This window comes from Canis aureus, chromosome 32, assembly GCF_053574225.1.
Source record: "Canis aureus isolate CA01 chromosome 32, VMU_Caureus_v.1.0, whole genome shotgun sequence".
Taxonomy (NCBI): Eukaryota; Metazoa; Chordata; class Mammalia; order Carnivora; family Canidae; genus Canis; species Canis aureus.
In genome coordinates this window covers 4,771,857-4,788,038 of record NC_135642.1, presented here as the reverse complement: position 1 = coordinate 4,788,038, position 16,182 = coordinate 4,771,857, and the positions used below count along the sequence as shown (strand labels likewise).

At 37.1% G+C, this 16,182-nt stretch overlaps 1 protein-coding gene across 1 annotated transcript; it reads right to left on the bottom strand.

Moving 5' to 3' along the window:
• Positions 1-8,790: 8,790 nt before the first annotated feature.
• On the bottom strand, positions 8,791-9,937 carry LOC144303610 (olfactory receptor 4K5). Its single transcript, XM_077882067.1, has one exon. It carries the CDS (start codon positions 9,933-9,935, stop codon positions 8,964-8,966), a length of 972 nt encoding a protein of 323 aa, XP_077738193.1. The 5' UTR covers positions 9,936-9,937; the 3' UTR covers positions 8,791-8,963.
• Between the last annotated feature and the right edge of the window lie 6,245 nt (positions 9,938-16,182).

Here is a 16,182-nt window from a genome sequence, read left to right as displayed (position 1 = left end):
CTGTGGCTAACTTGAAACAGATTATTTCCAGTTATTCAGACTTTAATGGAGCTAAACCTTCTTCACTTTTTATCCCAAGCTAGCATCTTGAGGTACACTTTCCTCTGGCCATATTGTCTTTTATCTTGAGTCTGTTCCATCACTTCAGCTCTCTCGGCTATGCATTACATTTCTGTACCTTGTCTAAAGTGTTACTCATCTACTTAGCTTATACACATAGCAGAAGTAATTTAAATTCTGAGCTGAGGGAGGGAACAAACAAGTCTCCCCTGGTTTTTGGTATTATATCTTCTACTTTTTAAATAGTCACATTATGAAAACACTTTGGGAATTTTATCACCTACCATAGACAAAGTCCCTGTTCTTATGAAGCTTAGTTCTGTCAGGGAGAACTATATTAATCAAATGAGGATATAGGTTAGTGTGGTATATGAGTAGAGAGCCAAGAGCCTTATTAACTGGGTTAGTGAGGACTTTTTTTTTTCCTTTTGTCTCAAGAGTAATGGATAAGAATTGAAAGATTTTAAGGAGGTGACCTGATCAAAAGCAAGTAATTTGTCCAAGATCACATAAAAATAATTTAGTCTGTACTTGGATTTGACAAGTGTTTTGACAAGCATTACCAAAGTTATTTTCAGATCTCTAAAATATACATTTCTGATTTCCCCATTTTTATGCAGTTTAATTTCTCTACCAGTTTCTCAAGTGGTATAGGAAAAGTCTACAGAAATCTGTGAAGCAGATAGAAAGAAAAGATAATTTCAAATTATCATTTTGAAATACCTGTAGAAAAAAATATACCAAATTAGATTAAGATTTTTTTAAGATTTATTTATTTATTCATGAGACACACAGACTGAGAGAGAGAGAGAGAGAGAGACAGGGACATAGGCAGAGGGAGAAGCTGGCTCCTCGCAGGAATCCCAATGCAGGACTCCATCCCAGATCTCGGTATCATGACTGGAGCCAAAAGCTGGTGACCAACCACTGAGCCACCCAGGCATCCCTAAAATTAGTTTTAAACAGAATATAACATCAGCTTCTACTGCACTAAGTGTCACATCCAGCTGAAATATATTGCTAGTTACCTTGAATAGTTGATAAAAAGTAAATTAAAAATGCATTGGTTTCAGTATTATGAATGTCTTTGTTTACTTGGAACTAGAGTAATTTGAAATATTTATGAAAAAAACTTATTAAAGTCTATAACTCTTGGCTTTATAGTTTGTTTTTATCATTGAATGTATGACACACAAATGCAGTAGCAGAATGGTGTTGCTTCTGCCTTGGTAATGATGTTAAGGCCTACAGGGTAAAGAAAACAAGCAGATTTATCTTTTCAAACTGAAAGTACTTCAGTAAGATATTTCTATGAAAACCAGACTGATGATTACAATTTTAACACAAACCTTAAGGATTCAGTGTCATAAACACTTGAATTATCCATTTTCCCTTGTTACAGAGCACTCTACAAGGTTTCCTATCACATTAAAAAAAAGTCCATGAATGGGGAAAAACAAACAAGCAAAACAAAACAATGGGGGAAAAAGTGCTGAATCACTGGAAAGAGTCACATTGGCTTGGAGCAGAGACTGAAATTTTATTTTTGTATTATTTTTTTTAAGATAGCAAATACTTAATTTGTTGTCTTACCAAGAGAAAAACATTTAAATAGCTTGCAAAATGATATAACATACTTCATAGATGCAGGATTCTGCACCTTTTGGAATATGCTGTGGATGAATTTCACGTCAGTATATAAACAGATGAAAACGCTAACATTTTTTGGTTCACCCAGCTCCTGAATTTCCTCATTATGTGTCATATTTTATGAACCACTTTTAGATGCTTCTGATTTTTCAGTATCTTCAAAATACTTAAATGTTTCTGTATCTACGAGTCCAGTCAGGAGACAGAAACCACACTGGTATTTTGAACAAGGAATATTGAATAAACACTTATTTAAATGGTAATAAGAGGTTACAAAAAAGATGAAAGAGAGCTCTAGATAATGTGCTAGGGCTGAAAGAGAGAACCCAAGCAAAGAATACACTTGGAAGGGGGTTTCAGAACTCTCTGGGAAGAGCATATGACTAGGCCCCTGGATAGCAAGTTCCCTAGATTGCCTTGTGGCAAAGCTGGTCCATAGATGGAGAGAATGAGGAGCAGGAAATTAAGGCTGAGGCTGGCAACAAAACTTGCTGGAGGCTGAGTGCCACTGGGTGGGCCATTGCAGCTGCACTGTAGGAGAAAGAAATTAAGGACACTGGAAGTGGGAAGAGAAGCCTCTTTTTTCTGTAGCATTTATCAAGCATCCTATCCTGACAAAGGTAAAAGGTTTGAGTCCAGGTATGGTATCATAAAGCAGGCCAATGAAGGGTGGACGTGATGTCAAGAGACAGCAAATATTATAAAATTAATAAATCTATAGAGCTGCTTTGTCAAGAAGTACACAGAGGGAAAAATATGATTCGTTTTTATTAAATGGAATATTTCATTTTTAGCAATTTATCTGCTCTTGCTACTCTTTTGATGAGAGGAAACTCCACACACTATTGTGACCATTGCTCTTTTTCTTGGCATGCATTAGCTAGAAATTCTTCTAACAGCTCTGAAATTGTGTCTAAGAAAATAGTCAATTTCATCAACATTCAAAATGTAGGACTTGGAATATCCAGCTTGTCAGGAGATTATACCAAGATTTAAGAATAAAATGTGTTTTTCTTTATCCATTCATCCTTCGATGGCTCCTTCCACAGTTTGGCTATTGTGGACATTGCTGCTATAAACATCGGGGTGCAGCTGTCCTGGCTTTTCATTGCATCTGTATCTTTGGAGTAAATCCCCAGCAGTGCAATTGCTGGGTCATAAGGCAGATCTATTTTTAACTCTTTGAGGAAACTCCACACAGTTTTCCGAAATGGCTGCACCAGTTCACATTCCCACCAACAGTGCAAGAGGGTTCCCTTTCTCCGCATCCTCTCCAACATTTGTGGTTTCCCTCCTTGTTAATTTTCCCCATTCTCACTGGTGTGAGGTGGTATCTTTTTGTGGTTTTGATTTGCATTTCCCTGATGGTAAGTGATGTGGAAGGGGAGGTGGGCAGGAGGTGGGGGTGACTGGGTGATGGGCACTGATGGGGGCACTTGATGGGATGAGCACTGGGTGTTATTTTATATGTTGGCAAATTGAACACCAATAAAAAATAAATTTATAAAATAAATAAATAAATAAATAAATAAATAAATAAATAAATAAATATAAAAGTATTTAAAGAGAAAAAAAAATGTGTTTTTCTCTATTACATGAAAACTTGCTGGCCTTCCAGGCATTCTTTGGAAGAACTTCACTGAAATATAAATAACATTTCATTTTATCTTGAATGAGACCTTGCAAAAGTAATTTGTTTGTAAGGAACATAAGTGGGACACCTGGGTAGCTCAGTGGTTGAGAGTCTTGCCTTTGACCCAGGTCATGATACCTGGGTGCTAGGATCGAGTCCCGCATCAGGCTCCCTGCTTCTCCCTCTGCCTATGTCTCTGCATCTCTCTGTGTGTTTCTCATGAATAAATAAATAAAATAATTTTTTAAAAAAGGAACATAAGTGATACCTGGGAAAAAATTCAATGAATTTGGGAAAATTTGGGTTCTTTGACTCAAACATTTCCTCTTCTGTAAATACTAGTTTTGAGAGTTCAGATTCCAGTTCTTTTTTAAAATGTATTTATTAGAGAGAGCACACATATGTGAATGGGGGAAGGGACAGCAGGAGAGGGAAGGAAGCAGACTCCTGGCTGAACTGGATCCCAGGACCCTGACATCATGACCTAGCCAAAATCGAGAGTGTGATGCTTAACCGAATGAGCTACCCAGAGGCCTCCTGATTCTATTTCTTAATACTTATTAAATTTCAAAGATTCCATTAAGATAAAAGTCTAATTCAGTATCATAGGGAGCATATATTTTCCCCATTAAAGAGCACTATACATTTTTTTATTGGAGTTCAATTTGCCAACATATAGCATAACACCCAGTGCTCATCCCATCAAGTGCCCCCCTCAGTGCCCGTCATGCAGTCACCCCCACCCCCCCGCCACCTCCCTTTCCACCACCCCTTGTTCATTTCCCAGAGTTAAGAGTCTCTCATGTTCTGTCTCCCTTTCTGATATTTCCCACTCATTTTTTCTCCTTTCCCCTTTATTCCCTTTCACTATTTTTTATGAATGAGACCATATAATCGGTTCTTTATAGATCTTGGACACTAGCCCTTTATCTGATAGGTCATTTGCAAATATCTTCTCCCATTCTGTAGGTTGTCTTTTAGTTTTGTTGACTGTATCTTTTGTTGTGCAAAAGCTTCTTATCTTGATGAAGTCCCCATACTTCATTTTTGCTTTTGTTTTTCTTGCCTTCATGGATGTATCTTGCAAGAAGTTACTGTGACCGAGTTCAAAAAGGGTGTTGCCTGTGTTCTCCTCTAGGATTTTGATGGAATCTTGTCTCACATTTAGATCTTTCATCCATTTTGAGTTTATTTTTGTATATGGTGTAAGAGAATGATCCCAGTCATCAAAAACATCCCAAGACACAAAGTCCAGAGCCAGATGGCTTCCCAGGGGAATTCTATCAAACGTTTAAAGAAGATACCATACCTATTCTACTAAAGCTGTTTGGAAAAATAGAAAGAGATGGAGTACTTCCAAACTCATTCTATGAGGCCAGCATCACCTTAATTCCAAAACCAGACAAAGACCCCACCAAAAAGGAGAATTATAGACCCATATCCCTGATGAACATGGATGCAAAAATTCTCAACAAGATACTAGTCAATAGGATCCAACAGCACATTAAGAAGATTATTAACGATGACCAAGTGGGATTTATCCCTGGGATACAAGGCTAGTTCAACACTCGGAAAGCAATCAAAGCGATTGATCATATCAGCAAGAGAAAAAACAAGAACCATATGATCCTCTCAAGAGATGCAGAGAAAGCATTTGACAAAATATAGCATCCATTCCTGATCAAAACTCTTCAGAGTGTAGGGATAGAAGGAACATTCCTCAGCATCTTAAGAACCATCTATGAAATGCCTACAGCAAATATTCTCAATGGGGAAACACTGGGAGCCTTTCCCCTAAGTTCAGGAACACGACAGGGATGTCCACTCTCACTACTGCTATTCAACATAGTACTAAAGGTCCTAGCCTCAGCAATTAGGCAACAAAAAGAAATAAAAGGCATTTAAATTGGCAAAGAAGAAGTAAAACTCCCCCTCTTCACATATGACATGATACTGTACATAGAAAACCAAAGACTCCACCCCCAAGATTGCTAGAACCCATACAGCAATTCGGCAGTGCGGCAGGACACAAAATCAATGCCTAGAAGTCAGTGGCATTTCTGTACACTAACAAATGAGACTGAAGAAAGAGAAATTAAGGAATCAATCCCATTTACAATTGCACCCAAAAGCATAAGATACCTAGGAATAAACCTAACCAAAGACGGAAAAGATCTATACCCTAAAAACTACAGAACACTTCTGAAAGAAATTGAGGAAGACACAAAGAGATGGAAAAATGTTCCATGCTCATGGACTGGAAGAATTAATATTGTGAAAATGTCAATGCTACCTAGGTCATTTATACATTTAATGCAATCCCTATCAAAATACCATGGAATTTCTTCAGAGAGTTGGAACAAATTATTTTAAGATTTGTGTGGAATCAAAAAGACACCGAATAGCCAGAGGAATTTTAAAAAAGAAAACCATAGCTGGGGGCATCAGAATTCCAGATTTCTGCTTGAACTACAAAGCTGTGGTCATCAAGACAGTGTGGTACCTGCACAGAAACAGACACATAGATCAATGGAACAGAATAGAGAATCCAGAAGCGGACTTTATGGTCAATTAATATTCGACAAAGTAGTAAAGACTATCCACTGGAAAAAGACAGTCTCTTCAATAAATGGCGCAGGAAAATTGGACAATCTACATTTTTTAAACTGAAAACCAGCTGCCTTCTCATTAAAATGTAGAAATGAAAAAAATTAAAATTACTTTAATGAATTGTATTTATATTACCTTTAGTAAACCGTACCTATTCTACTAAAGCTGTTCAAAAAGATAGAAAGAGATGGAATACTTCCAAACTCATTCTATGAGGCCAGCATCACCTTAATTCCAAAACCAGACAGAGACACTACCAAAAAGGAGAATTATAGACCCATATCCCTGATGAACATGGATACTAGACAATAAGATCCTACAATATATTTTTTTTAATTTTTTTATTTATTTATGATAGTCACAGAGAGAGAGAGAGAGAGACAGAGACACAGGCAGAGGGAGAAGCAGGCTCCATGCACCGGGAGCCTGATGTGGGATTCGATCCCGGGTTTCCAGGATCGCGCCCTGGGCCAAAGGCAGGCGCCAAACCGCTGCGCCACCCAGGGATCCCAGATCCTACAATATATTAAGAAGATTATTCACCATGACCAAGTGGGATTTATCCCCGAGATGCAAGGCTGGTTCAACACTCGTAAAACAATCAGTGTGATTCATCATATCAGCAAGAGAAAAAACAAGGACCATAGGATCCTCTCAATAGATGCAGAGAAAGCATTTGACAAAATACAGCAACCATTCCTGATCAAATCTCTTCAGAGTGTAGAGATAGAGGGAACATTCCTCAGCATCTTAAAAGCCATCTACGAAAAGCTCACAGCAAATATCATTCTCAATGGGGAAACACTGGGAGCCTTTCCACTAAGATCAGGAACACGACAGGGATGTCCACTCTCACCACTGCTATTCAACATAGTACTAGAAGTCCTAGCCTCAGCAATCAGACAACAAATAGAAATAAAAGGCATTCAAATTGGCAAAAAAGAAGTCAAACTCTCCCTCTTCGCAGATGACATGACACTCTACTAGAAAACCCAAAAGCTCCACCCCCAAGATTGCTAGAACTCATACAGCAATTTGACAGTGTGGCAGGATACAAAATCAATGCCCAGAACTCAGTGGCATTTCTATATACTAACAATGAGACCAAAGAAAGAGAAATTAAGGAGTCAATCCTATTTACAATTGCACCTAAAAATAAAGGATATAGTTTTATAAATTATGTTTATGCTTGATTTATATGAATGAAATAGGTTTTTGAAGTAAAATAATAATGTATATTCAATCTTATGTTTAAGAGTTTATGCTGTTGTTTGGGAAGGAGATTTATGATATTTATCATATTTTCAAAAAAATCCATAGTCAAAGAATGTTATGAGTAACTGAGTAGCTATAACTGGTGCAGTTAACCAGATTACATACTTTCTGAATTTCTTAACACATTCATTTTCACTATTTATTATATTTAACATAACATTTTTATAAAATACCCAACAAGAAATTCAGTTTCATAGTAGGATAATCAAATCACCTACCATTGAAAAAAGAATGAAATTAATAAGCCTTTTAATGAATTCCACCTCCCTAATATTTTGGTACTGCCAGATGGTTAAGAGAAAATCATGCAGTGCTTAGTCTTTTATTCAAGAAGAGGAATCATAAGGCTGGACCTCATTCCTTGAATAGAATACAAGGCAGCCTGCATGGTATAGAGTCAGGAAACATCGGAAAGATCTCTTATTTGTGCCCCTGTTTTACATCTAGTCTGCGAAGTCTCCTTTCTCACTATTGATGGTATTATATCGTAAAATTAGAAAGAAGTGTGTATATATTCTTGGAAGAGGTAACTGATGTATTTAAATTTAGACATCAGTATAAATTACTGTTATGCTTTGCTTAATGGAAAGTAAACTTTGAGAGTAGAAAAGAGCAAAGAATATCAGGTCTCAGAAGAACCAGAATGCTATGGAGAGAGTAAAGATTGAGGGGTGGGAGAAGGGGAAATTCCCAAGGTTTTTTCAATATTTTACTTAATGATGCTTTATTATGTTTGGGTTCAGAAAAGGTGAGATGGAATTGGGAAGATAAGAAGGCAAACAACAAAAAGTAAATTTAGTGTTTTTATCCTTGGCATAAAGGAGAGAGTAATGTTTATGTCTGTCTAATTGCCTTTTATGAATTGAGGAGTTTGGGGGGGGAAAGACCTAAAAACTTTGATCAATATTAATAAATCCCCTAGTCATCCCTAGAAATCAGGGTAGAGCTCCAGAGGTATTTCAGTGTCCAGGTTACAGTTGAGTTGTATGTTTATCATTGATTCATTGTCACTAAGAACTCCATGTTTGGTCCCAATGCAAAGACTTGCATAGCTTCTTATAGAACGGGCTAAAGAGTCTGTGTTTTCAGAGTAAACTGATCACAGAAAGATCATTAAGTGAAAGATTTAAAATGCAAGCTCCTGATTATGTATAATTCATTTTAAAGCATTGTTAGTTATTAGGAAACAATATGGGATAGGCATAATGTTGGGGGAGGGATTTCATAATCTAAGAATCTCCACTTAGGTATACACACTTAAATCAGTGAAATGGCTATTTTCTGGGTGGGTAAATTCAGTTTCACATTCCTAAGTATTATTTATCTATCTAGATTCTTCAGGCATATAAATGAGGAAACTCATAAGACCAGGAAAAATACTTAAATTCATGCTCACCAAAGAATCAGGTACTCATTTTTTCCCTATCATATTCCTATTTACCAGCAACTAAGGCCATATTTACCTGCAACTAAGGCAGTGAAAGCATTTATACTATCCACATATAGTCATTCTACATTTTATTTCCAAAACCAGTAATCATGATACATTTTTCCGTATTTTTTTACATTTAGCTTTTGCTTAGATGATACCTGGAAAGGGCCTAGTTAATATCCATCAGATATTCTCTATTTCATCTTCTTCATCACTTCCATCATAGTTGAGATATGGCACAAGAATACATTGAAAATATTTATAGACAGAGTATTGATTTGAGGAATTTGAAGGGATTGTGTATTAATAAAGAGAACTCCTCACTGCTAGTGGAATTTCAGAAATTTTCTTGGGCCTCAGGTAATAGGTCATAATATTCCTCATGGCAGCCTTCATATCCCTGTTCCTTAGTGTATAGATAATGGGGTTTAGAATGGGAGTGAACACAGTGTAAAATATGGCAAGAAGTTTATCCACAGGGTAAGTGGTAAAGGGCCACACATAGATGAAAATGCAAGGTCCAAAGAACAAAATTACTACAGTGATATGGGCAGCCAGTGTCGAAAATGCCTTGGCCATTGCAGCGGAAGACTTAAACCAGACAGTGACAAGAATAATGATGTAAGAGCCAACTAAGAGAGAGAAAGTGCTTACGGAGAGAATACCACTATTGACTACAATGAGTATTTCAATGATGTAAGAGTCCAGGCAGGCAAGTTTGGTCACTCGAGGAAGATCACAAAAAAAGCTGTCTACTACATTAGGTCCACAAAAAGGTAGGGTCACGGTAAACGATAACTGACTTAATGTGTGCACCAAGCCCACAGCCCAGGAGACTATTACCAGGACAGTGCACGTCCTTTGACTCATGATGACTACATAGTGTAGAGGTTTGCATATGGCTACATATCTATCATAGGCCATGGAGACAAGTAGTACCATCTCTCCTCCAGTAAAAAGGTGAATGAAGAATATCTGAGCTATGCAGCCATTGAAGGAAATGGTCTTATGTTCACTCAGGAAATCTACAATCATCTTAGGGGTAGCAAAAGAAGCCTGACAGATGTCCACAAAGGAGAGATTTCCTAGGAGGAAGTACATGGGGGAGTGCAGACTGTTATCAGAAGTTACTGTGATGATTATGAGAAGGTTTCCCAGCACAATGATGACATATAACACAGAGAAAAAAACAAAAAAGAAAAGCTGGAGCTCCTGAGAACTGGAGAGTCCCAGCAATACAAATTCAGACACCACTGAAGAATTGACCTTATCCATGGATCCAGGCTGTAAACAGGCTCTGCAACAATCCTAAGGGAGGAGAAATAGGAAGGGATCAGAATTCTGAATCACACAGACTTTTAATGCAAAAGATTCTAAGATCCCAGATGTAATATGCATTTGCTGAATAAAAAATTGTCAAGAGATCATGATAATATATCTGGAGAGAAGGAAGGAGCTTAGGACAATGTTTAAATAACACTGAAATTTTTTGTCTTCTCATTAGAACCCCTTGAGTTTTGGATAGTCTTAATAATCTGTCACACAATAGTAAACAGGCTTATCTATGAACTTATTCATGATCACAAGACAGGAAGAGTCACTCAAAGCCAGTTCTGTGGGCTCTGTAGATTGGCAAAAATAATTTGCATATATTGTTTTTGTGGTCATCTTCCATAATTAACTGTAGTAAATCCTTAAGTATAACATTATCTTTAACTCTTCAAGAGGTATTTGTGGCTTAGTGTTTATTGTGTGATGTAAAGTCACACTGATTGTTTGACTGTAGACCGTTTTTTTTGAGCTTTGATTCTACATGTCAAAAAAGATAGGAGGGTAAAAATGCCTACTTTATGGAAGGTTTTGAAGTTTAAAAATGGTAGTTTATGACTTTCTTGTATCAAAATAATTATAATACAATAGATGTTCTTAATATGTTAATACCCCCATAATAACAAATTTTTACCTTACTGCTATTGTAGGAATCATAAAGAATTGAGACAATTCCTACTAAGAGATACTGGTATATATTATCCAGGTCTATAGTTAAACAACTCAGTTTGTCAGTGACTCATCATGTAATTTCTTAAAATGCATATTATAACTTTACCTTAATTATCTAAAACTAATTTCTACTCAATTATTTAGAAGCAGTACCTAAACTTTCTTATGCATTTTCTTTGCAGATCAAACTTAGGCTGAGGCCAGAGAATTGTTAAGAGAATAGATCCTACAAATTCTAATTGTAAGGAGAATTTTTTCCTTTTATTTTTATTGTGTCTGTATAAGATGGTGGGTATTAACTAAATCTATTGTAATAATTATTCCAAAATATATGTAAATCAAACCATCGTGCTGTATACCTTAAACTTATACAGTGATGTGTATCAGTTATTTCTCAATAAAACTGTGAAGAAATTAGATTTAGGCCAATTTATGCTTCCTTGTTTTACTATTATCAATGGCCTTATTAATACATCTTTATAACTGATGAAAGAATAGTTATTGTAGGGGTTTTTGCATAAAGAGATAAAAAATAATTGAGTTAAAATGTCTTATACTCCTAAAAATATTTTTTGGGGGAATCAGAATAATCCTAATAATCCTAAAAAGTAATCCTGCATCTCTTTTTTTTTTCCTATAAGGATGCAGCTCTGCTATATAAATCTAATTTCATTGAACCAGAAAAACTTTCAAGAAGCTTTCTTAGGAAACCATATTCTGACAATTAATTTGACTATAGTTTTAGTAAGGAACCTGAATGTTATGTAATCTTAGTCCCATGTAAGGACACAAATATCTTTTACTGCCTGTTTATTTCATACATGAAACCAGTCTTCTTAAGTCCCTAGGATACACCCTCAAGTCTTTTTTTTCACCAGCTTTATTGAATTATAGTTGACAAAAGTTGCATACATGTGATATTTTGACATACATATACAGTGTGTTGTGACTATGACAATCAAGCTAACATATCTATTACCTCAAATAGTTTCCTTCCTTCCTTCCTTCCTTCCTTCCTTCCTTCCTTCCTTCCTTCCTTCTTTCCTTCCTGTGAGAACACCTAAGATCCACTCATAGTAAATTTCAAGTATATAATATAGTATTAGCTGAAGTCACCATGCTGCACACTAGATCTGCAGAATTTATTCATCTTGCATATCTGAAACTTTATATCCTTTGATCACCATAGCCATTCATTTAGATGGATGTTGGAGGGAAGCAGAATATACAAGCCCAAAATATATCACTTTGGCATATTGATTATTTTGAATTAAAGTTACTTGAGAAATAGCCAGTGCAAGAACAACTTTGACCCTCCTTTGTTTCCCTGAAAGCAGGAGATAAATGTCTCATGTGAAAGGTACCTTCCCTATACTACAAGGCTAGAAGGCATCCTTATCACCAATGTAGGGAGTTTAGGGCTGAGAAGTCCATATAAACAAATATTATTACTTCTTCACTGATTTAATATCTTAAGCCCAAACCTCATTGTATTGTCAATGCTTCACAAACTTACTATTTCTTTTTTAAAAGATATAAAACCAGGGCAGCTCCAGTGGCCCAGCGGTTTAGCACCGCCTTCAGCCCTGTGGTGTGATCCTGGAGACCTGGGATTGAGTCCCATGTCAGGCTTCCCGTGTCTCTGCCTCTCTCTGTCTCTGTGTCTGTCATGAATAAATAAATAAAATATTTTTTTAAAAAAGATATAAAACCTTCCTACTTTGGCCAGTTTTTTGAGTCTCATATTTTTTATGGGACTTCCAGGCATACGAAATTAAATTCGCTTTTCTCCTATTAATCTGTCATATGCCAATTTAATTATTAGATCAGCTGAAGAACTTAGAAGGGAAGAAGGGAAAACTAAATATTTTCCACTCCTACAATGTAATTTACATGCCATACAGGGAAGCCCTCAAGTACAGAATCATTTCCTGTACTTGCTAGAATGTTCAGAAAACTACATTTAGTCCACATACACCTTTTGCAGACTCTGGAGTCAGAGCAAAAAATTAAGGTGATTCATAAAAATTAAGTGAATTCATTAACAATAATGAATCAGTATTTATAATACCATTAAGAACAATAATTGAGAAGATTCTGAAATATACTGTAAATTATATTATTTCTTTATCTTATGTGTGATTCTTTCTGTTTTCCCCACCTCATTTTTTTTTAGATTTTATTTTTTCATGAGAGACACAGAGAGAGGCAGAGACACAGGCAGAGGGAGATGCAGGCTCCCTGCAGGGAGCGTGATATGGGACTCTATCCTGGGACCCTGGGGTCATGCCCTGAGCTGAAGGCAGACCCTCAACCACTGAGCTACCCAGGTAGCTTTCCTCATTTCTAAAATAAAGTTGTTCTTCCTCAGATTTATGGATTTGTCATGTAAAATGAACCCTACTTAATGAAAATGTTTATTGTATAGATGTAATGTATATAAATTAACAAATGAAGTAGATTTTTTAGTGAGTGATAAATAATAACTTTAAAATCTGAAAAATAATGGAAAAGAAAGCTTGGACTTGTTGAAACCCTGCTAGGCAGCATCAATTGAATTAGATGTTTGTGTTTTTGTTATATCAAGCGATCTGTACAATAGACCTAAAGGGAAATCATTATTTTCCAGAGCTACAGAGGAGAAAACCAAGGATCAGATAAATTTAGTAATCCCCAAGCAATTTATGTAAATTAATTAAATTTTCCCATAATATTACATGGTAAACACAATCCCATTTTGCAGTAAGAAATCAGAATAACAGAGATGATAAATAACTTACCTAGAGTTTTGTACCTGGAAAGTCAATGAACTAGAAATTGAACCCAGACCTTTGACTTCAGGGCTAGCTCTCTGAGTCTACATTCTACAGGTTTATATCTGAATGATGTGAAACCCATACTATTTGTACTGTGCTGTAATTGAACAGTTCCTCAGTATATGTTCTTGGTTCTCATCTTTCTGCCAACTATGAAATACTGGTTCTTCAGGCAGCCCCGGTGGCCCAGCGGTTTGGCATTGCCTTTGGCCTGGGATGTGATCCTGGAGAACTGGGATTGAGTCCCATGTCAGACTCCCAGCGTGGAGCCTGTTTCTCTCCCTCTCCCTCTGCCTGTGTCTGTGCCTCTCCCTCTCTCTCATGAATAAATAAATTAAAAAAAATACTGGTTCTTCACTTAGCCAGGTTCCTCAACCTGGGCACTACTGACATTTGTGGTTGGATAATTCTTTGGTTCTGAAGCAGTCTTGTGCACTGTAAGATGTTCAGTAGTATCCTTGGCCTTGCCCACTAGATGCCAATGGCATTTACCTCCCCGTTGTGATGATCAAGACATATCTAAGACATTGCAAAGTATCAGGGAAGGCAGAGTCACCTTGAGTGAGACTCTCTGACTTAAGCCATCTTTAGCTGGCATTTTTAGTTTCAGCCACTGTCTTTTAATCTTTGCATTTGCTGACAAAGAACTCTGACTCATCCGAGAAATAAGAAAAAAAGATTTCCTAATTCTTCTGCCTTTAGCTGCTTTTCTGACTATTGAGACCTTACCACCCTCAATTATTCCTTTTGATGCCACAATAAGGAAAACTTTTTTATTTATAAATTTATTTTTTATTGGTGTTCAATTTGCCAACCTGTAGAATAACCACCCAGTGTTCATCCCATCAAGTGCTCCCCTCAGTGCCCGTCAACCAGTCACCCCCAGCCCCCGCCCACCTCCCCTTCCACCACCCCTAGTTCGTTTCTGAGAGTTAGGAGTCTCTCGTGTTCTGTCTCCCTTTCTGATATTTCCCACTCATTTTTCTCCTTTCCCCTTTATTTCCTTTCACTATTTTTTATATTCCCCAAATGAATGAGATCATATAATGTTTATCCTTCTCCGATTCACTTGTTTCACTCAGCATAATACCCTCCAGTTCCATCCACGTTGAAGCAAATGGTGGGTATTTGTTGTTTCTAATGGCTGAGTAATATTCCATGTATACAAAGGAAAATTTTTTAAATCAAATGTTTTGAAAGACCTGGTTATGATAGCTAATTTTGTTTTAAGTGAGGCAACTCCTGGTATTCCTCTTGAAATTTTTATATTATATATTTTAATTAATACTATTAATTTATTATTTGCTTAATTTATATTATTATTCCTTCATCCATGCACTGCTCCTTATGAATAGATTTCCATTGAGGACCTAGCATAGCTTTCCAGATTTAGTCCTTCCCCTTCTGCATACGTTGTACTTGTTCCCTTTTACTTTATGTTCTTTTTATAATAGATTTTATTTATTTATTCATGAGAGACACACAGAGAGAGAGAGAGAGAGAGGCAGAGACAAAGGCAGAGGGAGAAGCAGGCTTCATACAGGGAGCCTGGTCTCCAGGATCACGCCCTGGGCTGAAGGCGACGCTAAACCGCTGAGCCACCCGGGCTGCCCGAAACTTTATGTTCTTTTCTTTTCTTTCTTTTTTTTTTTTTTAAAGACACATTTATTCAGTGTCATGATCAGACTATTACATTTAGCAATCAACAGCATGGGTACAAAAAAAATCTACATTAAAACCCTTTGTTGGAATGCTTTATACTTTCCACAGAACAGAAACTAAAATAACCTGTTATACAATTAGTCACAAATACAGTCCTTGAGTTTTTTGCCCATACACATGAGTATTGTCTAAAACATGTCTTCTTTGTAGCAGCTAGGCCCTGCCACCACTGTGCTTGGCTGAGTTCACAAATCTGTTGTAGCCTGTAGTTTCCCTGTCACTTCTCTGGCTCTCCTCTCCTGCTAAGCTTTGTTTCCCGGCAGTAATTAAAACCTTCTGCCACTGCTATAGCTGCTGCTGCTGCTGCTGCTGGAACCGCCATAGCCACCTTGGTTTCATGGTTTTGCAAAATCTTGGCCTCCACCACCATAGGGGCCTCCCTAGGAGCCTCTGCCTCCAAAATTTCCTCCTTTCATGGATCCAAAATTTGAGGATTGATTGTTGTAATTGCCAAAATTGTTATAGCTTCCGCCACCTCCAAAGTTGCTTCCATCATTACCAAATCCGTGATAGCCATCCCCACTGCCACCGTATCCACCACCACCTCGACTGCCACCAAAGCCACCTCGACCACTGAAGTTCCCTCCAGGACCAAAGTTGTCATTCCCACCAAAACCACCTCCACGACCACTTTATGTTCTTATTCGTCTCTTTGTTCCCTCTCTTCCTTGGCATTCTATTCACCACTGTGTGATGACCACTGATTTTGCAGTACCATTTCTCACTATACTCAGTAATCTAAACATGTTTCTGACTATTGCATAGCCGTCTCAGACCATAGCTCACAATTTCTCTCCTCAGGTCAGCTATTTCCTCTTTAAACTTTTCTTCACTATGTAACTGTCACTATTATTCTCCAGGTTGTGAAGTTTTACTTTTTCCTGGATCTCATTCTCCCACTTGTAACATCTCACCACTCCTCAAAGTAGAAAAGCTAGTAAAACTTAAAGTCCTTAGCATGACAGCCAAGCATATAATATGGT